General features: G+C 41.8%; 2 protein-coding genes across 5 annotated transcripts in view; one reads left to right on the forward strand and one right to left on the reverse strand.

Annotated features, from left to right (window-relative positions):
• The window catches only part of BRF1 (BRF1 RNA polymerase III transcription initiation factor subunit), a 172830-nt gene that overhangs the window by 65557 nt on the left and 83295 nt on the right, over positions 1–23978 (forward strand). The window contains exons 4-7 of one of the 2 annotated variants that reach the window (XM_032113505.1): positions 3852–3883; positions 12621–12693; positions 20912–21061; positions 22634–22727. In XM_032113505.1, the coding sequence (XP_031969396.1) occupies positions 3852–3883; positions 12621–12693; positions 20912–21061; positions 22634–22727 (349 nt within the window). Of the gene's footprint in view, positions 1–3851; positions 3884–12620; positions 12694–18576; positions 19490–20911; positions 21062–22633; positions 22728–23978 lie in introns of those variants that run through there. The other variant, XM_032113507.1, reaches the window with a different exon arrangement.
• BTBD6 (BTB domain containing 6) lies at positions 14612–18082 on the reverse strand. 3 transcript variants are annotated; one of them, XM_032113509.1, is made up of 5 exons: positions 17463–18082; positions 16916–17213; positions 16631–16721; positions 16236–16354; positions 14612–16003 (listed from the first exon to the last, which is right to left on the reverse strand). In XM_032113509.1, the coding sequence occupies exons 2-5, from the start codon at positions 17122–17124 to the stop codon at positions 14971–14973; spliced, it is 1452 nt and encodes a 483-aa protein (XP_031969400.1). In that variant the 5' UTR covers positions 17125–17213; positions 17463–18082; the 3' UTR covers positions 14612–14970. The 3 variants fall into 3 exon arrangements, with proteins under 3 accessions (XP_031969400.1, XP_031969399.1, XP_031969401.1); XM_032113508.1 differs by having other exon boundaries at positions 16916–18082; XM_032113510.1 differs by lacking the exons at positions 16631–16721; positions 17463–18082 and having other exon boundaries at positions 16916–17084.

Raw genomic sequence — 23978 nt, forward strand, 5'->3', positions numbered from 1 at the left:
GGTAGCAACTTTATTGTAAATGATAGTTGTTTATTTTAACAGCATCTTGCACAATTTATTCCTGCAAATGGTGGATTTGCCTCCTGCTAGATATTGTTATTGAAAATCAGGGGGATTTTGCTACACAAGTACTTTAGGATTGCTGGAATATGTAAAATGTAGGTCTCTCTGAAGTACAAATGCATGCTTGTTTTGGTATTTTGGGTTTTAGTTTTCCGGTACTATTCATTTCTTCATGAACTTTTGTTTCCTCTGGTGCTGAGAATGAGATCATTATTGCTGTGAATCATGGAGCTCTCATATTATCCACAGATTTTTGGATTATAAAGGCAGAAAAGGAACATTTTGGCCGCTCGATCTGACCTTTTGCATCATGTTGGTCAAAGGATTCCCTTGAATTTAATTTTCTGAAGTAGTGCCTCTAGACTTACCTCATCTTGATTTAGACATTTAGACATTACTAGTGATGGACAGTCAGTTGCATACTTTGGTGAAACTTGCTTAAAGAATGAGTAGCAAAGGAAAAGCAGTTAAAACTGTTTATGCTTTTTATTTTCCTTTTTTTTTTTTTCTTTTTTTTTTAGATTTGGGAACATTTATAACCTAAGTCCCTTTGTGCCCTGTTATTTGCATGTGTATATCTACAGCACCAGTAGCTTTCCATCCCTTTAAGAGCTATTCCATGTAGGTAGCAGTCTCCATATGTAAAATGATCATTGTTTTCTTCCAGCCTCAAAGAAAACATTTATCTTACGATTGTATAATTTTTGAATACATATTAAGTATTATCTGCTCTTTTCAGCTGTTGTATGTTCTCCTGAACTGTTCCAGCTCTGAAAAGGAGTTTGAAAACAACAGCCTGTTTTTACAACCACTTCCTGCTGATAATAGTGCCCACAATATTCTTAGTAAGGGCCAACCCAGAGCTACTGCGTGACTCAAGTTTCCCCTTTTGCTTTGCTGTAGTAGCTACACATCTAATCAGGGAGAGAGATTGCTGGAGGCTACCTTAGATGAAATCCAGAAGTGCCACATTTTTACTGTGACCTTTGCTTACAATTTTGGTGGACACTTGAACTAACTTCTCTAAGGAGCAGGGGAACTGTATGTTAAAGCATCTATGGTGTAGCTCTGAACTGATTCAGAGCTGCCTGAACCCTGCTAGTGAATTTCCCAACTCCTTAGCTCTGATCTTGTGTTGCTATAAATACATCCCATGCTCTCTGTTTCTTCTTGGACAAAAAGGTGGAGTTGTTTTCCTTACAGTAGTAAAGCCTAAGCCCTTGTACTGTGTTAGTAATTTTCCACCGAAAGTGTGTTTAACAGTTTGAGGAGGTTGAGGAATACTCTGGTATACAGATTTCATGACTGTAACTGAAATGCCTGGGTTAGAAAAGTACCTCTCTGGCTCACCTAAGATCTGAATTAGCATTTGGCACTGATGTTCCTTCCAACTCCTTCGCCTCCAGTGACAGCAGCCAGGCTCTAGGACCACTCAGTTACTCACTTTGGTGCCTCAATAACCTATAAGGTGCTTTTCGTTTGGTGTTTAATGCTTTTTTCTCCCCCCTAAATTGTGGTGAGATCTATCAGATATGAGTGATAATTTTACTTTGTCTCAGTGGGGACAGTATCTCAGGGTGGGCATAGAATAATCAGGCACTTCAAGTCAATAATGAGCTGGGAACATCTTCAGACTTAGAATATTTCTTGAGCACAAAATTGGCATAGCGATTTCTTCCTAGATCTGTTTGATGAGCTAACAATTATTATGGTTCCTTGGCAATTGCATTGCTAAAGTCTTTCCATTTTCTCCTTTCTCACTACTTTTACAAAAAATGTGCACTGAATTCAGTATTGCTCTGTGTATATTTCTAAGCTGTGTATTTTACAGATGGTTTTTGTTAGCAGTTTCCTTACTGTGTTAAAATTTCAGATTACTGTAATATCTTGCATAATACTACCTATAATGGATTTTTGATTTTTTTCAGAGCCATACTGAATTTTCAGCTAATTAACTACCCAGCTATGCTGTGGTTTTTAATGTGGAAATTAATTTCCACCAAATAATATTAACATAATGTATTAAATTTTGTAACAAAGTTGGAGTACATTCGTACAATTTCAAATGCAAACTAAGGGTAGAAATGCTCAAGGATAGAAGTTCTTAGCAAGGAAAATGTTTATGTATAAACTAATTAGGTTATCTGAATTACTTTCCTTCCACAGCTGATAATGTTTAGGAGAAATGTGTACTGTATTTCTCTGGCTTACTTGGAGAACATTCACTAAGACTTATGTTACCACAGGATGCACCAAACTACATTTAATGCTGGATTTCTTAACACGTTGCTGCATACAAAAACTCACATAGAGCCCTGCATACATGTTTTCTTTGCCTGCCTCACTCTCTCACTCTCTCCCCTTCTCTCACACTTTACCTTGACACTCCTTTCAAAAATAAAGCCTTTTACAACATGTAAGCCACACCTGAGTAGCTGATAGGAGATCCGGCATGTGTTCATTAACAGCAGCAAAAGGCTACCTTTGCACTTTGGGCTTCATGGTGCTTTTTTTATTCTCTATTTTGGATACTGTTTAGACAATGCATTCATAAGTGTGCTTGCTTTCAGTTAAGTCTAATGGAAATTTGTAGTGTTTTGGCTTGTTTTTAACTATTATGTTTCTCAAGTGTGCCCATAATGAGTAGATGGTGACCTAATATTTTGCAGCACCACAGGATATCACGAAGGGAGTGAAAACTGAAAGCTGATTTTGCTTGGCTGGAGAAGGGAGTAGACAAAGCAGCTTTCCCTTCCCAGATCTTTTACAGGTCCTCATAGAAGAGAACAAAAGAAACTTATTTCAGTCTTCTTAGTTTGCTCTTCCATCAGTGTTTCTGGGCTCCTAAGATGGCATAGGAGACTGATGATGCTTTATATTCTTAAGTGTATTCTATCTTGATGCTATTAATGTTTTAATTATCATAGAATAATAGAATGCCCTGAGTTGGAAGGGACCTTGAAGATCATCTCGTTCCACCTCCTGGCATGGGCAGGGACACCTTCCACCAGACCAGGTTGCTCAAAGCCCTATCCAGCCTGGCCTTGAACTCTGCCAGAGATGTGGCAGCCACAGCTTCTGTGGGCAACCTGTGCCAGGGCCTCAGCAGCCTCACAGTAACAAATTTCTTCCCAATATCCAATCTAACCCTACTCTCAGTTTGAAGCCATTCCCCCTTATCCTGTCACTACAAGCTCTTCTCCATACAAGCTCTTCTCCATCTTTCTTGTAGGCTCCCTTCAGGTGCTGGAAGGCAACAATTAGGTCATCCCAAAGCCTTCTATTTTCCAGGCTGAACAATCCCAATTCTCTCAGCTTTTCCTCATACCAGAGGTGCTCCATCCCTCTGATCATCTTGCTGGGCCCCTCTGGACACTCTCCAACAGGTCCATGTCCTTCCCGTGCTGGGATCCCAGAGCTGGATGCAGCATTGCAGGTGGGGTCTGAGCAGAGCAGAGAACCCCCTTACCACTGGGTCGTTCTTAGGCTGCAGGATATGGTGAGTATTGTAGGTCACACGAGGTGTTGGCTTGTTCTTTGAGACCGTCACTTCACAGAGACAACTTGAGCAGTAAATTCAGCAGGTGCTGGCAGGGTTTTTTGGGCAGCTGAACAATTAACTGGATGTTGGCTGTTAGCATAAGTGGTGAATGGACCTAACCCATGTTTAGTTTCTTTGACAGTTAACCTGGGTTTATTTCTTCCCTTTCTTTGGCTTGCTAATGAAATGAAATTAAGAAATACTGTCACATTCAACAAGCATGTATATTCCTTGACTTCTTTCACAGACATGTTACTTGACCTCAGCGACCTTCTTCAGGTATTGTACCCTTTTTAAATTTGACTTTTTTTCTCAATTGTTAAAGTTTAAGATGTTTTAATTTTTCTCTAAAAAATCTGAGTGGAAAACCACGGGGTTTGGAAATTTGAGTAATTTTTCAGTAAAATTAAATGTTCAAAATTTTTTTTGCTTTTAATGCTACAGACAACGTAACAAGAGTTAGTATGATCCTTTCATCAGGATTCAGAGTCACTGCAGTGGCACAGGGTGAGATGCTACATATTTTTAAAACAACAGTTGTTGAAGACAAAAATAACCTTTTTAGTAGGTACTGCTGTGTAAATGTATTTGTGCACTTCAGAACTGTGTTTTATAAAATGTATTTTGAGAGAAATAGGAACTTGCTCTGTCTGTGGAAATAGAAAGCTCTGCTGACATATGTTGTCTTACCCTCATTCTCTCTGTTACAACTGTTTTACATACAATGTGAGTAGGTTACTTGCATCTATTTTTGTCCTCCCAGCTGTCTTAGTAAATGGCATCCCTCTGAAGACTATTTATTGCTTGAAGCAGTCTGCTGGAATTGCAATAATCAAATGAATCTTTAATTCTGAAATTTAGTTACTTTTTTCTCTTTTCTAAACTCTGATTGAATTATTTTGATTGCTCACAACCAAACAGTGCATGAGTAGAATGGAAGGTTTGTTTCCTTCTAAACACAGGTAATCTTTCATGGTGATGGTTTTGAAATAGAGTGATCACAGTAATATGAAGAATAGTCACAATGTGAACTAGAAGAATAGGTATTATAAGAGGAAAAGGAAAAGATGTATTGTCAGCAGAAACAGACAAGAAAGATTGAATGATTTGTCTTTTCCCCTCTGTGCATTCCAGCCAGAAAAGATGCTGAGATGGGGCTTATGAGGACCAAAAGGTTAAAGAGAAGTAACTGAGAAGATGGGAGAGACAGAAATACATTAGTAGTAGGGAAATAATCAACCTCTGAAAGAGAAAAATCCAGGATTTCAGTATCTTGATCTGCATTTAACTGTGTCTTCTGATGAGCTCTACTTTATGACTTCTCTAAGGTGAATCTGAGCAAATAGGAATGTTAAACATTACTGTTAACTGTAGCTATCCAGAAAGTCCTGTTTAAAAATACATAAATGAGTTTTTCAGGTTCTAGCTTGATGTTTTTTTCCTCCCACCCCAAGTCTGTTAAAAAAAGATCAAACAAACCCCCACAAACAAAACCACAAACCAAACAGAAAACCACAACTACAAACCAAGAAAAAAAAAACAAAACCAAACAAACCAAACCACCTTGGTAGCAAAACATTTGTGGCCCAGGCAGAAAATTTCAGTACATTGTGCTTTAGATCAGTCTTTGCCCACAACACCTGGACCTAAGAAATAATTAGTTTATTAAAAATAGTTCATTAGATGGTACTATTTTACCTTGAAGTCCCTCTTTTTTTCAAGGACTGCTCTCCCATCCTGAAGTTGGGATATAAATGTCCTTAAGGAAGAAGAAGAGTTGAGAGCAGTAGTAGTAGTGGCAGTGGTATTGTCTTTCCAAAGTATTTAATTTGTTCATACTCATCTGTACAAAATTTGTCACAGTGGTCCAGGTAACTGTTTTTCTTGGTGAAATGAGAAAGGTATTGAGTTTATATGACAAAAAAATCACATCTGAAGACTAAAAAATGAGCTGCTGCTAACCTGCACCAACTCTTGCTTAGAAACTAATAGTGAATGTTGAGATTTTCCTTCAGAATGTTCTTGATGCAGCTCAGTTGCAGTGGGAGGTGAGTGACCTGCAGTGCTCTTTGTCATCCAACTGCAGGAATTCTGTAAGAAAGTCACCCCATGAAATGTCCTTACAGATTGTCTTCATGGATGCTACTGGCTGAATTACTGAACACCCTGAAATAAGTTTCAGTGCATTTGAAGGCAAAAAATCATAGAAGCATTAAGGGTGGAAAAGACCTCCAAGATCACCAAGTCCAGCCATCAGCCACCACCATGTTCACCACTAAACCATGTCCTGAACCTGCTGTTACCTGCAACTCAGTATTTGTTTAATGACCTATCTTAAATTCTTTCTTTCTTGCTGATCTGTTCAGCCTTTTCTTTTTTTTTTAAAAAAAGAGGGTAGAGAAAATCCTAAGCATGACCTCTTAGGCTCTGGTTTGTACTTGTTGTACAGCCTCCCTTCCTGTCTTCCTTCAGTTGCTTGTGGGACTTAAAAATATATTAAAAAAAAAAAAAGCTGTCCCCTACTGTGTAATATGCTTTTAGGATAGTGCTGCTAAAAGTTAGCAATAGAGGAGACTAATTTTCACTGTTAATGGCAGTCTGTTTAAAAAGTCATTTTCCTCTTATGCTGATGACTGAGATGTGGGAGTTTGTCTTGTTCCACTGGAGATCTGCTGCATTTTCATAATAATTTTTGGAGCTTCAAAATTGCTGCCATCTTGGGAAAAGACAAAATGTCTTTTTTTTTTTTTTGGTCTTTTTTTTTTAAATTGGAAAGGCAATTTCTTTGCTGTTTAATCTTCACGTGAAGTACATCTTATGTCTTGGAAATCTCCTGTTGAAAGTGTTGTCAGATTCAGAATGCCTCTGATACATTTGGACTTCAAAGCATGATCTGAATCGAACTGAAAATGTCCAGAGCACTGGTACAAATCAGGCGCCTTCCTTGTGCCGAGCAGTTGTGCTGCTTGTTGATTGAGTTGGAAGGACGACCAGTCATCAGTCTCTGACAGGGAAAGTACTTGCTTATATTTTCAGATCCTGCATTTTACTTGCAAATATAGTCCTTAGAGAGGTCTGCAATCAGGCCTTTTGTTTGCTTTTTTGTTAGTCCAATCTAAGCGACAGGCCTGACTTGTTCAGGAGAGCTGCAAAGCCTGTCTAGCCTTGGCCAAGTTTTGAACAGTTTAGGTTTTCTCCCATCTTTCCTAGCATCCCATTCCTTGCACCTGGAGAACTATTTGGCTGAAGTTTCATCTTGGTGTGGTGAAAGGCTGCCTTTCACATCCTCAGAAATGACTGGGGTTTTTTTTTAGTCTCTTGTCATCTCCAGTGTCGTGGTTTCTGCAATGGGGTCATAAAAGACTTTGGGAAGAGGGGTTGGCAGTGCTTTGATCCCCAGTCTCAGCCTCGTAGAATATAATTTTTAGTGTGCCTTGTGGTGGGTCCTGCTGTTAAACAAGGCTGATGTTCATTGAAGAGATCTTAGACATCTGAAGAGCCAGGCTCTTTATAGAAGTGTGCAGCAGGAAAATTACCAGCAATGGACATAATGAATTAAAATGGGATGTCTCTACTTGATTATCAAGAAAAGGTGTTTCACTCTGAGGGCAGCCAAGTGTGGAAACAGGTTGCTCAGAGCAGTTTTGAAGTTTTTATCCATCAGGGCTCTCAAGATCCAGAGCAACCTGGTCTGTTCTTGTGGCTGACTCTGCTTGGAGCAGGAGGTTGGGCTGGAGACCTGCTGAGATCCATTCCAACCTGAACTATACTGTGGTTCTAGGTAAGGGAAGAGGATGCACAAGACGTGAAAATCAGTAACTAGTATTTGCTTGGTCTAGTCCTCCTTTGGTCTCTTCTCTGCTTCAAAACACAACTCTCACCCCTATGTCTTCATCTTCAGTTTGTCTAGCCAAGTAACAGTACTTTCTTGTCTAGATGTATTTTTATTGTGAGTTATTTTTGGACACTTGTTTTCATTTATTTAATCTAAAGGCAGCATTGGGCTCCCTGATTCCTCTGTGAGTGTAGCAAATGATTACTCTCTGACTTTCTTGCATAGATGGTTTGATGATGGCTTATTGTACTGCTGTGTGTTAGCAGAAGGAGAGTCTCCCTTTGGAGTCCCCAGACTGAAGGCAGTGCTTTAAAGCACAGTATCAGAGGAAGCTGCTTAATTTTGATTTGTGTCTCTTTTGAACGACAGCCTGACAAGCTGAGTTTGGTACTTGTTTGTATTTTTGTGTGTTACCTTTTGACTGCTCTAATTGCAGTATGGATCCAAAAAACAGGAAGTTTAAATTTATTGCATGGAGAAAGGTAAAACAGAGTATTTCTTTAAAGACTGTACTGGTTTGCTTCAGTTTTTAATACCCTTTGTTCATTTAAAGTTATTAACATGTTGACTGTATTTGCCTTTATTGCCCCTATGCAAATTGCTGTTGATTGAGTTAATTTAAACAACCTGGTTGGGACTTTCAGGCATTACTACACTAGAAATGTTAATAATGAATCAAATAACCACAGGTGCCTCTTTCCCCAGCAACAGCCACTCTCCTTAAAAACTCATTTGCTTTTCATGCTTGCTTAATTATTTAGGCAAGCAGCCATGGATGTTTCACAGTGTGAATTCTCATCGTGTTCCAACTGCCCGGTCTTTGTCTTTCTAGAGGAATATCTTAACCACTGTCACCATTTGTAGTACTTTGCCAGAATGCCACACTATGGTCTTGAAAAGCCTTGTTGGAAATTGCTTGTAGAAGGGTTATTGATCTATAACTGTATGGAACTTAGGGTCAACAAAAACCTTCCATTCAGTGGTGGCAGCTTTATTTTTTGCTACTGTTCAGAAGTTAATGTGACCTGGTAACCTGGTAACTGTATGAATGGGAGATTCCCTGTTTCCCAAAGAGAGTTTAAAATTCTGGAAGGTGTTAGACTGATGAATTCCTATGTTATTGGAAATGAGGTGTTTGTTGTTATTTCTGAAAGTGGAAGTATATTGGTATTTGTGAACAGATCAGGCATGATGTGAAAGCAAGAGGAAATTATGAAAGGATGAGAGTCTCTCTGGAAGTGTCCCTTTGAAATCAGTGTCTGATGACTGACAGATGTGAAATGAAAAGACTGTCTCCAACAAATACTGTGGAGGGCAAAGAGCATAACAAGTAGAAGGATCTTGTGAAGATGTAACTGAATAACTGGAAGCCATTCCTTCACTAAATGCCCCTTTTAATTAACATAATGTGTTTGATAATGAGAACAGAAATTAACTATTGGTAAAGGACAACATCTTAGAGAATCTTAAGGTCTCCTGTAAAAAGAGGCTTTTGCAGTGCCTTGGTGAGCACATCCTTTTTTGTCTGAAAAATATCTTCCTGCTAAAGAACCTACTTGTTTTTTTGTTTTGCTTTTTTTTTTAAATAAAAAATCTGTGATGGGTCCACATGCTTGTAAAATTACTCTGTTAAATACGAGTTGAATGTAAGAGAATGTGGTAAAAATTATCAGGATTTGCAGATATTTTAAAATCTCCTCTCTAACAGAGGTTGACATCCTTCTTTTGTCTTAGGTGTTGATGCTTAAACCTAGTGATTGCATCAAGTTTAGAAAATTTTAATATCTGGTGAAAATCTGCAAAAAAAGAGCACGCATCTTATGAAAGTGTATAAAACAATTGTCTCACTTCAACAGTTTTCATTGGGGAGAGTTTGGAGAAATACTGTTTTTCAGAATGATCCTTTTAAATTAAGGGGAAAAGAAGCTGAAGTTGATGTGGTAAGCGTCAAAGCTGCAGCAATTCAAGTTTAAGCCAGAGACATCCTTTTAGAAGGGCATTTTTGTTTATTCGCCATTCTAAGAACTCATATAACATTAGGTTTTATAAATGCAAATGTCATATGATTCTAAATTTGGAGCGTTAAGCTTTTGATGGATTGGAGTATATGAATTTTTATAAGAAGTTCTTAATGAAGAAAGAACTAGAAATTAAAGTAGGCCTCTAAATTAATTCTCTTAATTTTCTAAGCTTAATGGAGTGCAGAAAAACCAAATGATGAGAGTAAAGAAAGACCCTCTCTAAATGCCTGTTTTATATCTCATCTATCATGGGATTTGTGTGTGTGTAGTAGGTGAAACCAGTGATAGCAGAGTGAAATTTTAGTGAAAGGGCCACCTTCCACTAAACCCAGAAGATCTTCAATATCATGTTTCAGGAGTTCAATGGCATTACAGATTTCTGGGTGAACTTTATGCCATCTTTAATTTTTCATTTATGAGAAGTGCCCCAGAACCTGTGAATATCTGTTAACTTTTAAAGTTGAGAAGCATATTGTTTGAGAGGGCCTGAAGTCTTTTTTCCTACTGATTTGCCAGGAAAACTGGAAGCAGTCATCTATTCCTGATTCTTTTTGTGACCCTGGCATTAAAAATGTGTGAGCTTCATGAGGAAAATAATACGGAACATGGAATGTACTGTATATTTTGCTTTCTTTCTAAATTGGTAGCAACCAGAAACTACAAAAAAATGTACTTGTGAGCAAAAGAAAGAAATTCCCTCATTTGCCATTTTTATTTTAATTTATTATTTTGTGCAAATACACTGCCTGCACCTTGAAGTCAGTCATAAAACACTGATGATGTGAGTGAAGTGGAAAAGCAGGTTAGATTTAAGTGCATTACTTCTCAAATAAACCATGGATCAGGAGACTTTTAGTTATGCCAAGGAAAGGATAGTCATTGAGTACATTAGTATTCATTTGTCTTTGCTTTAGATTTAATTTGGCAATCACTTTGATTGTTAGAACTTCACTAGAAAAAAATACCTGCTTCTTTATGCCTCTTCATATTTATTTGCTCTTTATTATTGCATTTATGGAAAGTTTGCTTGGGAGGAGTTTCTTAGAGAGTGACGTGGTTTGATGGTGACAAACATCTAGCATTTGGATGTCGTGACAAGGAAAAAGGCTAGAAGGAAAAATACTTATTTGGATTAGAGTTTTATGGTTTTTTTCCTAGACTAAAATGAAGGAACTAGATGAGTTTGTGAAGCCTCATATGTACTTGGCTCCACTGAAGTAACTTTATTGATTTGTGCAGTGAAATCGTCCTTGCAGAACAAGATCTAAGTGATGAGGTTTAAGATTTATAGTAACTTGGTCAGCCAGCTTAGAAGGCTGAAATTACAGCCAAACCCTCATTCTTTATGTTAATATTTTTTAGACAAGAGGTCAAAACAACCCCTTTTGAGCTTGCAGAAAATCTAAAGCCAACTGAAACACTGCAGACACTTTGCTTTAGTGATATCTGTTCTGTCTCTGTGGCTCATGGAAAGTCACATGTTCTCAGACTCCAGTATGAATTGCCAGATTCAGTAGGTGCTTGTTTTTTCTGTATAAAATTTGGTGACTTACTTCCTAGAAAATATACTTCTCTTTCAGAGGGTATGTTTTGCTCTTTTCCTTCCCCGAAAATAGTGCTTCTATGTTGTCTGCTATTTCAGGAAAAAAAAGGGCAGTAAAATTTAAGGCTGTATTTTTGCATCTTCTATGCCACTCCAACCATTGGTCAGACACAGCGTGGAAGAGACTCACTTTTCACTAAATACGGAATGAATTACCATCATATCACGTATAATTGATTGCACAGTCACTTTCAGGATATGTGATCATTCTGAGGATTTCTTTGAAGTTCTAATTCCTGATTTTTTTATATATTTGAGAAAAATACACATTAAGAACATCTTCACGCAAACATTTTGAAGGGCTAGGTGAAAATATGTCGGTTGTTTTGGGGTTTGGTTGTTGTTGCTGAGATACATATATTTTTGCTAGCTTAGTAGAAGCATCTATACACTTGGGAGGAAAGCCTGCTTTTAAACTAATGTTGGCAAAGCTCTTTGATGAAATGGAAAGAGCAATAGTTTTTTAATTCCATAGGCTCGTACCATAATCATCAACTCAGTTGTGTAATTCACTGCTTAGTAAACAACTTCACTATCCAGGCATAGGAAAGAGAGGGGCAGTTTTGTTCCATAAAAGCAGTAGAATATATACCATTGTTAAAAACCAAACAAAATAAAAACCTACCTGCTTGGAGTGTAGGAGGATGGAGTTTTTTATACTAACCTTGACCTTTACATATGCCTTGGGGGAAGCAAGGTGTTCATGGAGCTCCGTGGGAATGTTTGAGACTGATTGGGAACTGGAGAATATCCTGCCTTTCTTGCTGACCACAAAAACACATCTTAAGATAGAGAAAGAAAACTTCCTCAGACTTGTAAAATACAAATACAGTTGTCTGGGCTATAAATTGCAAATCAGGGTATGAAGAGTAACTCCTCCCCTCAATTTACATCCTCCTGGGTGCAGCAGTAGAGGAGGGGAGGGGAGCAGAGCTCTGTCCCTGGTGCCTGAGCAGGTTTGGTGTGGTTTAGGGTTTTCCTGAATTTTTTTTTTTTCTTTATGTTTTGAATGTGATCTGAGCCAATGTCCAAACAGCAAGAAATGACAAATAACCCTTGGGGCATGTAGCACCACTCCTTGATTTGGTGAAAAGTTTGGTGTGTGCTTGTGCAATACTTAATTATGCCATTACAGATGATCATGCAGAACTGAAATTTGCACTGACTTGTATTTGCTCAGGTTTTGTAATGGTACAAGATAAATGACACTCTATATATATACTGATATTACACTGAAGTCTACTTAATGCCTTATGATGTAATGTGACAACTGAAAAACTGTACTACAGAGCAGCACTGAGCCCATAAAGAGCATGATGAACGACTTCTTATAATTTTTTCAATATAAACTTATGCTTTGATTTACAATGCTAATTTGTGCAGATTTTGACAAGCACTGAGTATTATCCTGTACATATGAATATTGCTTGTATAACTTGAATTTTTTTGAGCAGGTTAAGATTTCAAAAGTTGGGGTTTTCTCCTTCCCATATAAATGTTCTATTAAAAGCATTTGTGGTTTAAGATTAACATAATGCTTTTTTTGTCTTTTAATAGGTGAATGTCTATGTGCTGGGAAAAACTTTCCTTCTGTTGGCCAGAGAACTCTGCATAAATGCTCCAGCAATAGGTATTTTATTAATGATTTGGCTTTTCCATGGTTACTTGACAAAAATATGTATGTATATGTGTATATATACATAGTATTGTATGTTAATACCCAAGTAGTAACTTTAAAGTGAAGCTGGAATCAATCCAGGCAGAGGAGCATTGCTGACTCTAAGAGCCTGTTCTCCTTTATTTAAGAGCTTTTTTGGAACTAGATGCTGTTTTTCTTTTGCAAATAGTTTTGTTGCTTTTTCCAAGAGTAATTTAGGCTATACTAAGACAATGGACTGATGTGTAACAAATTTGTGTGTGTCAGCAAGCTCCTACAGGCCTGTCATGCTTCAGTTCCACAGATGCAACATTTGATAAGTATTTGCCAAATTTCCTATCTGTCCATCACCTGTAGCTGAGATATTCAGTGCTTGAAATACAAGTGGCTTGATGGAAAATGAGGAGCAACTTTTTCCAAACACGTGAATAACTTTTAATAAGTCAATACTGAAATCATAACTGTGATAAGAAGGTGGGTTTTAACCTGTCAAAAGGGCATAAAAGCCATTCTCTAGGTTGTGGGTTTAAGCCAAGGGAATTTGTGCCAATTCCAGATAAAAGAGTGCATTTATAGTGAGGTCTTGTGACTGTTATCCACCTCTGTGCAGGAATTATCTGCCTTGCATCTTTACCCACTCTCACTCCCACTCTCCTTAATCTGTACTGAGAGAATCAGATGGCTGTGTTGAAGAACAACAGCGCAGGCACACCCCTTCAGCTGTACTGGGCTGGCACAGGATTGCTGCCTTTGCAGCAAGGGGAGCAGCAGCTCACCCAGGGAGCATCGCCACAGCAGCGCCCGGGGCGTGCGGCACCGCGCAGCCATCGGCCACTGTGGCCACCTGGCTTCGGCAGCACAGCTCCAGCTCTGGTAGACAGGTCTTGTTTTCACTAACTCACTTCCCTTCTTATTTTTCATTGCATTCTTTGGGTTTTTTAGAGAGAGAGAAAACAGGCAGGATTTGCATTGCAGCTTAGTTTCAAGGTGAAAATTAATGCAGCTTGGGAAAAGGCAAACATGTTAGGTGTAGAGGTACTTGTTATACACAGAAAAAATACTGGTTGAGATTGCTGTTTGAGTACTCTCTTCCAAGGTCATTGTAAGATTTATAAAATCTAGTAAATATTTCTAATTGGCTCAGCTGTAATGATCATCAGACCTTTAAGAAAAAACATGTACTTTTATCACTTTCTGAGAAAAGTACTACCATGAAATGACTGCTGATAGTGCCTGAGACTGTGTTTTCCAAAAAAGATAGAGCAGGAAGAAAGATCCAACAGCTATTTTTTTTTAAGGTGGCTTATTTCTAATTAGTAATCTTAAGTGAACCTAAAAACCATCTTGCAAGTATTTCTCTAATGTCTGCTGCTCTGTATAAGGATGGGATGTAAATTCAGATAGTACTTGCCAGTATTACAGCCCTGAGCTAAATTTGTGATGCAGCCTGTCACTGAATTAATTAACTTCATCTGTGTGTCTTGACTCTGGCCATTCAAGGGAGGGGTGCAGTTTGACAGGATCAAGTGGCAGTGTTGCTGTTTGGTGGGCAGGCTGGAGGTTAACAGATGCTGCAAGTGAAGGGGCATTCAGAGTTTTCAAATATAACCAGAGGATGATTTTGATCAGCTTTGATTGTATTGATGGTTTGTCTGTCTTCAGCTTGGGCAACACACAAAAAACCCTGAGCTTCCACAAATGTCAGCTCCTTTTCTAAGGAAGGGAAAATAAAGGCTGCTGATGGATAGTTTCAGTTACCAAGAGAGGGAACCTTCCTATTTGCTGGGTGTGGATGCACACAAGGACCAGACTACAGTGTCATCACCCCTGTTAGCTGTACATGAATTAACATACACAAGCCATAAGGTCAGCAAAGATCAAATACACAGGATTTAGGGCAAGTAAAAATGTTTTATATTTCACAGATTCATAAACTGCTCTAGTTTAGAACATTCTGTTTGAGTCAGCTGCAGTCTGCAAGTTAGTTATCTATATACAAAATAAATGCACAGTACGTGCAAAATTTAACATTTTTCTGCATGTTGCAGTCTTAATTATTAAGTCAAATAGCTTATGAATAAATAAAATAAGATTAAATTCAAGAGCATTCCTTCACTTATTTGTATAGCCTGATGTAGCAGATAGGTAAGTAGCATAACATTCCATACTGCTGCAGAGTTCGTAGTAAAACCAAAAAAATCCCTTAATGTGCATCATTGCAGCACTGGAATACAATCAAGGTGAAATGCATCATGCATAGAAAATGAGCTCAGGTATTTGTCCTCCTTGTACTCCGGTTCCATTAGTACTGTCCGAGGAGCACTGGAACTGGAATGTCACTTTCCCGCACTGCACTTCAGTCATTCCCTCTTGTCCAAAGTAACTGAGTTCATTACCATCAAGAATAGCACTTACATTGTAAAATGTGTCTTGCTCAACCTGCACAGGGTGTTCAAACCACACAGAGAAGGTGTTACTGGAGCCGTCGGAGGTAAACTTTGTCAGATTCTGAGCAAGGACAACACCTAAGCGCTTCAGTTCGATTTTGACACTGTATTCAGCTTTGCCACAGCTTGACCCATACAATCCCAGTCCTGCTATAAATATCCGTTTGTCTACAGCAAACTGAATACTGTCACATCGCCCCCGGTACCTCCACTGATTGCTGCGATATGCAGACGACTGAAACCGATGGCAGCGCTGAGGCACGAGTCCTTTTCTTTTTGTCAGGGGGAACTCTAATTTGGGTTTATTTGCAGCTGTGTACCATAGGAATATGTTGTGAGTCTCCTCAAGGGTGAGGATGTCGGACTGGGCAGCTCCGTTGGCAAACTCTTCCAAAGTCATGGTTGGAATCCGCACCAAGTACAAAGCTTTCCCTAATACATTCCTCTTGTTGCGCGGCGTAACCGGTAGCCCTTGCCTTTTGCATTCAGCCTCTGCCCAGTTGAGAACAGCTTCGAAAACTACCACTTCCTTGGTGTTGAGTGCTTCCCGGGTTACAATGATCTCTAGTGTTTGTTGATCTATCTCACAGAAGCCCTCTGACTTCAGTGCCATTTCTGCCTGAGCATCAATCACTTCCCAGCAGCGCTGCGTCAGTTCTGGCTCCTCGAAGAGCCTGCTCTGAGACAGCAGGACACAAGCATTCTTTGCTTCTAAGCTGGTCTCCAAAAAATTGACGCAAGCCTTTGCTAGGGCCGGCACGATGTACTTCTTGGCAGCATACAGTGTAGCCAGAACTGTGTCAGCTTCCAGGTCTATTTCATCACTATACATGTATCTAGACAGGGGAAAAAAAATTAGTTTCTCAGGGAAAAAAAAAAAAAAAAAAGTAGGCCATGAAAATAATCTATAGTCGTCTTTGCTGGCAGTGAATCTGACATTCAGTATTTGTCAGCACATTAAGTAAACAGCAATAAGTGCATATTGCACAATGCCAATTAGGAGATGTGTATTTTATAAGCTACTTTGACTCTGTCCATGTAATTAGCAGACTTGTAGTGGCCACTTACTTTAATAGGATTAGAAAGGCTGCAGGTTCCACATCTGGAATATGGATTTCAGATTTGACCTCTGCAAGATCGCCGTAAAACATAGCATAGAAGACAGAGCTACCAACTGCCAAAACATACTGGAAAATAAAAGAGAGAGAAGCCTCAGTAACATGGATCCGGAACAGCTGAGCATGCTGGCTTTCCTAAAAGCTACATTTAGCGAAAGTTACAAGCTGCAGTGGAAGCAGAACACTGCCTTACACTGTTCCCTTTAATTGCAGTGTATGTGAATTACTTCTGGGATTAAACAAGAGCTATAATTAGGAAAAAAAAAAGTGGAACCTAGTTGTAAGGCAGGGGGAGAAGGCGACCTGCACAGCAGCATTAAAAAGCTAAAAATTATCTGCACAAACCTTATGGGCAGGAACTTTCTTGGATGCCCCTGGCGGGCCCACGATGAAGTGAACGTCAGCCATGAGTTCGTTATTGAACATCAGCGCGTTCCTGCAAGCAGGGGAGGGGGGAGAAGCCCCGTTAGCCACGGGCTGCCCCTCGCCCGGCGCCCCAGCCTCCCGCCGGCGGCCCCCGGGGCTCTAGCCCATCCCTGCGCTCACGCCTAGCCGCGGCGCAGGTGCACAGGGCGGGCGCCTCTCTCTCTCCCGCCCGCCCGGGGAGCGTCCGGCGGGCCTGGCCCTTACCTCTCCCGCAGCGTGGGATGGAAGGATTGCCAGTTGGCGCTCTCCAAGTTGTTGTTGTTGAGGTTTTGGAGCTGGGGCGGCGGGGGCGGCTGGGCGCTCTGCTGGAGCTGCAGGGCGTTCTTCTTGCTGTTGGCAGCGGTGGCGGCGGCGGCGGCGTTGCTGTTTGCAATGTTAGTGTTGGTGCTGGCAGGGTAAAGTTCTGCAGCCATCTTCTTCTTCAGGGACAGGGGCACTATCTCATAGCATCCTGGCACCTTGCCGTTTGACCTCACACTCTTTTTGGACTTCTTTAAGGTCTCTGGAAGCAGAAGAAAAAAAGTCAAACACTTCATGATCCTGCCATTGAGGCAACCAGGGGGCAGTGGCATGAGCAAGAGAACTAACAGATCCCAAATGCGAGTCCCACTATGAGGATATTTTGTACGCTTCTAGATGCAGGGTGGCCTTTGGTTTTTAAGGAGTGTGTGCCCGCTCTTTGGTTACCGGCCCGACGCACCTTTCCGGAGGGAAAGGGGTGATGCTGTGTCGGATCAGTGCCAGCGCTCACCTTGGCTTGTGGGGGGGTCCCAGCCTCCACGGCACTGCCACGACTGCAGCGGGGAGCCCGAGCGGGGCCGGCAGGCAGTTCCTTCCCCGAGGAACGGGTAGAGAAAAATTTGTCAAAAAAAAAAACAACAACCAAAAAAACAAAAAAAAAAAAAAAAAAAAAGCCAAAATCCAGCAACAAAACCCCAGGAATCCGGCAGAGGCGGTGGGTCAAGAGCGAGAGTCAATCCACAAATCCTCCGAGTGCAGCAGCCCGGCGAGGGTGAAGCGCAGCCAGCCGCCTGATCCCCGCTGCCAGCGCTCCGCTCCGTCCTTCCCGGCCCGGCGGGGGCACATCCGCGGCGGCCGGGCCGAGCCGAGGCGGCGACTCCCTGCAGTCCCGCTCCCGGGCGGCCCCGCCGCCGCTCGCACCAACTTTGCTCCGGTCCCCGCAGCGGCCGCCACCGCTGCTGCTGCTGCTCTTCTGCGCTTCTCCCGCCCGCGCCAGGGGCGCTGCTGCCCGCGGGGCGCCCCGGCTCCTCCGCGGCGGGCGGGATGCGGTGCTGCCCTGGGCGCTCCCTTGGCAGAGGGATGCAGCGCTGCGCGGCCGGGCTCGGCGCGGCTCTGCCGGGCCCTGCCTCCGCCTCCCGCACTAAGAGGCAGCGGCCGCGCCGCGCGTCACGGCCGCCCGCGCCAATGGCGAGCTCCGGGGCGCGGCGGGGGAAGGGCCGCCCCCGCCCGTCATTCGCCCTCCGCGCCTACGTGCGCAGCGCCGGGCGCCCGCCGGGAGCCAGCCCCGCGATCCCCCCGCGATCATCCCCCCCGCGCCGCCCTATGCCCCCGCTCCGGCTGCAGCGGGACAGGCGCGGAGGGACGCGGAGCAGCGCGGGCGGACCGCGGCGGGGCGGAGGGGGCGGCCCCGAGCGCGCAGCGCCGTTCCCGGGCGGCCCGGGCGGGGGCGCCGCCGCACCGCGCTACGCTGGGCGGGGGAGCCGCGGGGCCCCGCGGGGCCGCCGCCCGGGGCGCGGGGGGCACGGCCGCGGCGGGGCTGCTCCGGCCGAGGGACCTGCGGGTTCCTCCCTTTTCCCCGCAGCCCCCGTACCCCGCCTGAGCGCGCCCGGCCCGCCCCGCCCGCCCATCCTCCGGGATCTTTCGGCGAGGACTGACCCCCGCCACTGTACTCGTTCCCTGCGGGCGACCTGCAGCGGGGATCGGCTCCCGCTTCGCTGCCGGCCCTGCCGGCCCGGGAACCACTTTCGGTGGGGAGCACTTTTAACAGTGCTCCAAACTGTTCCTACATCCCTCTTAGTTTCTGTGTGGCATCAAAGTTCTTCCAAAAGTCCGAGTTCCAAGTCAGATTTGGGATCAGGAGAGAAGGGAAAGACTTCGGAAAAACAAATGCTCCTTTTTTAAAACATGAAATCATCTTTTTCTTGCGATCTGCTTCATGGCCCCCAGCGTCCCGTTTGAGGAAAACCAACGGGGTTTTGCCCAACTGGAACGTGCTCACTTGAGTGGAGAGGTTTCAGCCCCAGAGGTCACCCAAAGCCAGAGGCGACCCCCTTGGGAGCAGGGCGCCCTCAGTGCACCCATGCTGGTTTGGTGCCTCTGGAAGGAAGCAACGTGTTTGGAGTTTGCAGCTTCTAACATTATATTTATTTATTTATTTATTTATTTTCGAATGTTTGCATCCATGCAGGACATGTCTGTGCTAACCCGGGTTCTGCTTCTGATTCATATATTCACTCTCTTACTTTTTTTTTTTTTTGGCTTCTTCAAGGCTTGCTATTTAAAACCCACCCACGTATTCATTTTCTGACTGTTTGGTAGCTTCAGAATTCAAATTAACGATGTGCAATGTTTTGTCAAATGACCTGTGGGCATGAATGTCAGCAGAAATGTCTGAATAGCTACAATGCAAATGTGTAAATGCTCCCGAAACTCAGCTCTGAAACTCAGCTCCAGAGAGAGAGCTGAGAGTGGCTCCTTGCTCTGCTCTGCTCTGCTCCGTTCTGGCGGCTGCAGGAGCTGAAGCTGGTCACTCTCCGGGTAAGACGAGATGGAAAAGCAAACCAGACGTTGCTTTGTAACATTGTACGTGTTCCTGTAGTGCAAAGAGCGAAGTTTAAATGTATGTTGAACCCCAGGCTATGGCTTCTGAACGATGAGGTTTTTTGTTGTTAAATTTGGAATTGGTCATTTCTCTAGAGTAGGGCTTAAGTAAAATCATACTTGGAAGTACAGAACACCTGTCCTTAGAATCATGGGGATTGGTGAAGTTCTCCGAAACCTTTGATTTTTAGGGTCGTGTTTAGGAGGGGACTGCAGCCTGGAATTTCTTCAGTTTTGAGGAAGTTTGAGGTTGGAAGTTCTTGCTTTATAAGTGCTTTCACTTAAATGCTTCTGCGGGGCTGATAGGCATTATCACCTATGGTGTGATCTTGGTAATTATGGATAGCAACAGGGCATCATTGTTAGAACTTGGTGCTAAATGAGACTGCTTTGATTAGTTGTAAATCCCTAAGATTTTTCCAGTGTTTTGAGCTGGATTTTCATCTTTATCAGTTTAAGTGCCCACACAGGGGATCAGCCGAGGAAATTGAGTTGAGACTAATAGTTAACAATTTACCGTACATCATGGATTTTCGGTCAAGTGATAAAAGGCTGGCAGGAAATGAGAAATTGATATCTCAACTAAGAGTAAACATGTGTTAAGTGTAGCTTTTACAAGATTGTTTGATAAATTATAAATTGGTTTAGGCAGAGCACAATCCATACTGACATATTTTGGTTAGTTTGAAGCTGATAACACCAACGCTTGAAATAAGTTTATACATCTGGAGGCAGATCTGTGGCTGATGTAAACTGTATTAGTGTTAATGATGTTAACTGGGTTCCAGCACTTTATGCTGATGGAGAGTCTGTCAGCGTCTGTCATAAACAGTGTTTTGTATTCTTGGAATATGAGTCTGAGAAGCAGCTAGAATTACCTTTGAAGGTAACTACATTTCTGTTAGGGAGGATTTTAAGCAAATAAATTTTTTTGAAGCTTACTTTGTAGTTAGGTTTGAGATGAAACATGCAAGTTACCTTGTTACTTTTTGAGAGACATTAGAAGTTTTGGGCCTAGATCATGTCCTTATTCTGCAAAAGCTTTTGTAAATGCTTCACTTTGGGCATGATTTCACTGATACCAGTAACACTGCTCACTTGTCAGAGTCAGCCTGTGCAGCCTTGGGCACTGAAAAGTGTGTAAGAATGCTTGTGCAGTGTTTTAAAGATCTCTTGTCTATAAAGCAAGAAAGTATTTTGTTTTAGGTTATCTAAAGAGGTGCTTCTAAAGCTTGGTGGTCAGGGGATCTGGCCCTGCAGCACAGTATGTGATTGCCAGACAAACACAGCAGCCTCATTGCGCTGCGTTTCCTAAATCGATGGTAGGGTTAGACATAATTGTGTTCCTTTCTGTTGCAGATCCATGTTTGTATATTCCTCGTTTTGCACACATGCTGGAGTTTGGGGATAAGAACCACGAGGTGTCCATGACAGCTCTGAGGCTGCTGCAGAGGATGAAGCGGGACTGGATGCACACCGGCCGCCGGCCCTCGGGGCTCTGTGGAGCGGGTATGTCAGAGCCTGGGTATATCCCTTCCCCCACAGCAGGTGGGATGGGAAAGCCTGGAACAGATGAGGACTTTCCCCTTTCATTGGTGGTATCTACATTCTTGGGGTTTTGTTCTCTCAGGCATCTACAGATTATATAGGTCTTCATCGAAATAGCTTCTGAAACTCTAACTTCGTTTTTGCCCTTGCTCCTACAGTACTTGCTCAGATTCTTTGTAGCTTACAGTTTGGATTTTTTTTAAGCTCCTTTCTGGTGCTTTTCTTGCCCCCACTCTGCAGGCTCTAACTGCTAAAAGGTTTTTTTGTCAGCTAAAATGACACCATTAGTGCAAGCAGTTTGATTTATGTCTTTACACAGAGTCTTATGCAAGAAGTGCCCTCTTTGACCTGTTTTGTGAAATTATTTTTCTCTCTTTCTTCATCTTTTTCCAAGATCTATTGCTGTCATGATGCTTGCATAAAACCTATGGGTTTGGGAGGGCCACGTTAAAAGATAGTAGCCAGTGAGGTCAGAGTAACAAAGAGTGTAGGTAGTCACAGGGTTCATGTATGTGCTTTATTTTATTTGAAAGATCTTACATGCGTATGCACGAATGAAAAGTAATGCTCAAAACCTTTGGATACCCAGGACTATGCAATCTTTTTGACATTTCTAGCCCCTTTTTGTTAATAGTACTTGATTGTTGCACATTGCTAAAAATTTGAGTATAGACTATGGGAGAGCGGTCTGCTCTTTGATGCGCTACATGGGCTGTGTCCACACAAGCAAATAATTTAATTCAACAGACATGGATCAATAGATGGAAGCAGGTGGTGCTGAGCCCCCTCTATCCATCCATGCAATATGCAGCTCACATGTTGGACTGTGGACTGGGTTTAGTTTGGTTCCCTGGCCTAAATGTCTGTGCCACACGTAGATTGAAGGACCAGTTGTTAGTTCAGCCCTGATGTTCCCTTTAGGAACACTTTAAACACATACCAGAAGTGGAGCTCTGGTTTAGTTTCTTCTGTAAAAAAGCACTTTTGTATGCTTAAAACTGCTCTGCACAGTGAGCTACTGTATGATGAGTGGGGGTAGTGCTTCAAAGCAGAGCTGGTACTCTGAATCAACACACCATGTAAATGCAACTGGTTATCTGGCTGTCCAGAGCATCTTGCAGGAGAGCACTTGGGCACCAGCAAGACAGGGATGGTAGTGGCAGCAATGAGGAGACCAGCTTAGGCACATTCAGTGTTTCTCTGGAGATCTTATTCAGGACAGAATTCAGTGAGTTCTGCTAAAAACATGATAACTGAAAATAAGTGATCATTGAAATGTTCTTGTGCTGTAGATGACAATACTAAAGCACGGAATTTTTCAGGGTGCAATTTGTGCTCAGCTTAGTGGGTAGAAAGCAAATTTTTTAAAGTCAAGTCCATCACCAGTATTCAAGGACACAGCTGAGCATAAGCATTTCTAGCTATTTAGCTGAAGGCAGGAACACAGAGAGGGTATGGTTACCTGACTGTTTTCTGCTTTTCTTCAGGAAATTTCCCTCTTTTTGATATTAACTTTCCCTGCTTGTTCTCTAGCTCTGCTAGTGGCGGCAAGAATGCATGATTTCCGACGGACTGTTAAAGAGGTCATCAGGGTGGTGAAGGTTTGTGAGTCTACATTAAGGAAAAGGTCAGTGCAGTCTTATTGCTTTTATCTTTCATTTACAGTACTGAACAGTGACACAGTCTAAAATAAATGTGCATTGGAGAAAATTAGGTTATTTTCACACGTGCCACGAATTTAAAAAGTATCTGTTTTAGATGGTCATTTTAAAGTACTAACACCTCCTTGCCTCTTATGTAAGGCCTCAAATGCTTAGCACAGATGGTAAGGAGCACTGCGCCTATTTAACAGGTAAGGCAAAAAAAGCTGTGTCAGTAATATTAACAGTATTGTCATGTCCTCAGAAAAAATAATTTATTGATTCTCAAAGCTGACAGTCTACTGTGATTTTTTCATTAATCCTGAATCCACTGGTGAAGAGTCTTGTCTTTAAGCTTTTACTGAACAGAACTTTTCAAAATATTTTGCTGCAGTGTTCATTTTTGGTAGTGTTGCACTGCTAATAAATTGAAGACAGCACAGTGAGTCTAATGACAAGTTCAGTGAAGGATCCCCTGAAAGTGGGAATTTTCCAAGTACTTTTCGTGTGTTTGTTTTTTTAAAGATCAAGTAGCATTTTCCATATTTTAATGATGTAAGCAGATATCCTGTTTCTGTCATTTTACTTTTGAAAAGTTGCAACATACTCTTTCCCCATAGGTTGAGTAAAAAATGATCTAACTGAAATACCATGATTTCTGTTGCCCACAGCTGGAAATTTTTCTATCACCAATATATTCTGATATTTGTTCCCCCAAGGTTTGTCCATAGAAAGCTTCCTTAGTGTCTCTCTTCATCTTACTGGAAGCAGCTTAAGCATATTGAACCAAGCCTAATACCTCTTAAAAATAGTCACTTATTAATTGTGGAAAATGTTTTTGCCCCAGATCTTCATTAGTGGAACAGGAATGATGCTATTTTCCACCTATGCATGGTATAGGGATAAATTTGAAGTGTTTTAAATGCTTTAAGGTACTACAGCTATAAGGATGGAGCAGTACCAATGCCACTTTTTTTCTTCTGGCCAAAAGGTCATGTGTTTTAGTTGTGCATTTTCTATGATTAATGAGTTATGCACCACAATCTACTCCAAGATGCTCTGGTTAAATAGCTAAAGAATTTGTACTTACTAAGAAAATGAGCATAATAAATTAGAGTTGGAAGGAAAATTAATTTGAGCAATTGTTTCAGGCGAGAAGATCTTGCTTCAAAATTCATACTTTGAAATGTTTACTCAAGTCACACACATCAACTAAAATGACAGCCTTATTTACTTTG

This window comes from Corvus moneduloides, chromosome 6 (assembly GCF_009650955.1).
Source record: "Corvus moneduloides isolate bCorMon1 chromosome 6, bCorMon1.pri, whole genome shotgun sequence".
Lineage (NCBI taxonomy): Eukaryota > Metazoa > Chordata > Aves > Passeriformes > Corvidae > Corvus > Corvus moneduloides.

Bases quoted from the DNA above. Each gene is read 5' to 3' on its own strand.
- BTBD6 (XM_032113508.1), bottom strand. From the start codon at position 17,283: ATGCCACTGCCCCCTGGTTGCCTCAATGGCAGGATCATGAAGTGTTTG. The intron at 16,722-16,915 runs GTAAGGGCCAGG...CCCTGCTTGCAG, and splicing joins CATCCCACGCTGCGGGAGAG to GAACGCGCTGATGTTCAATA. The intron at 16,004-16,235 runs GTAAGTGGCCAC...TCCCCTGTCTAG, and splicing joins GCCTTTCTAATCCTATTAAA to ATACATGTATAGTGATGAAA.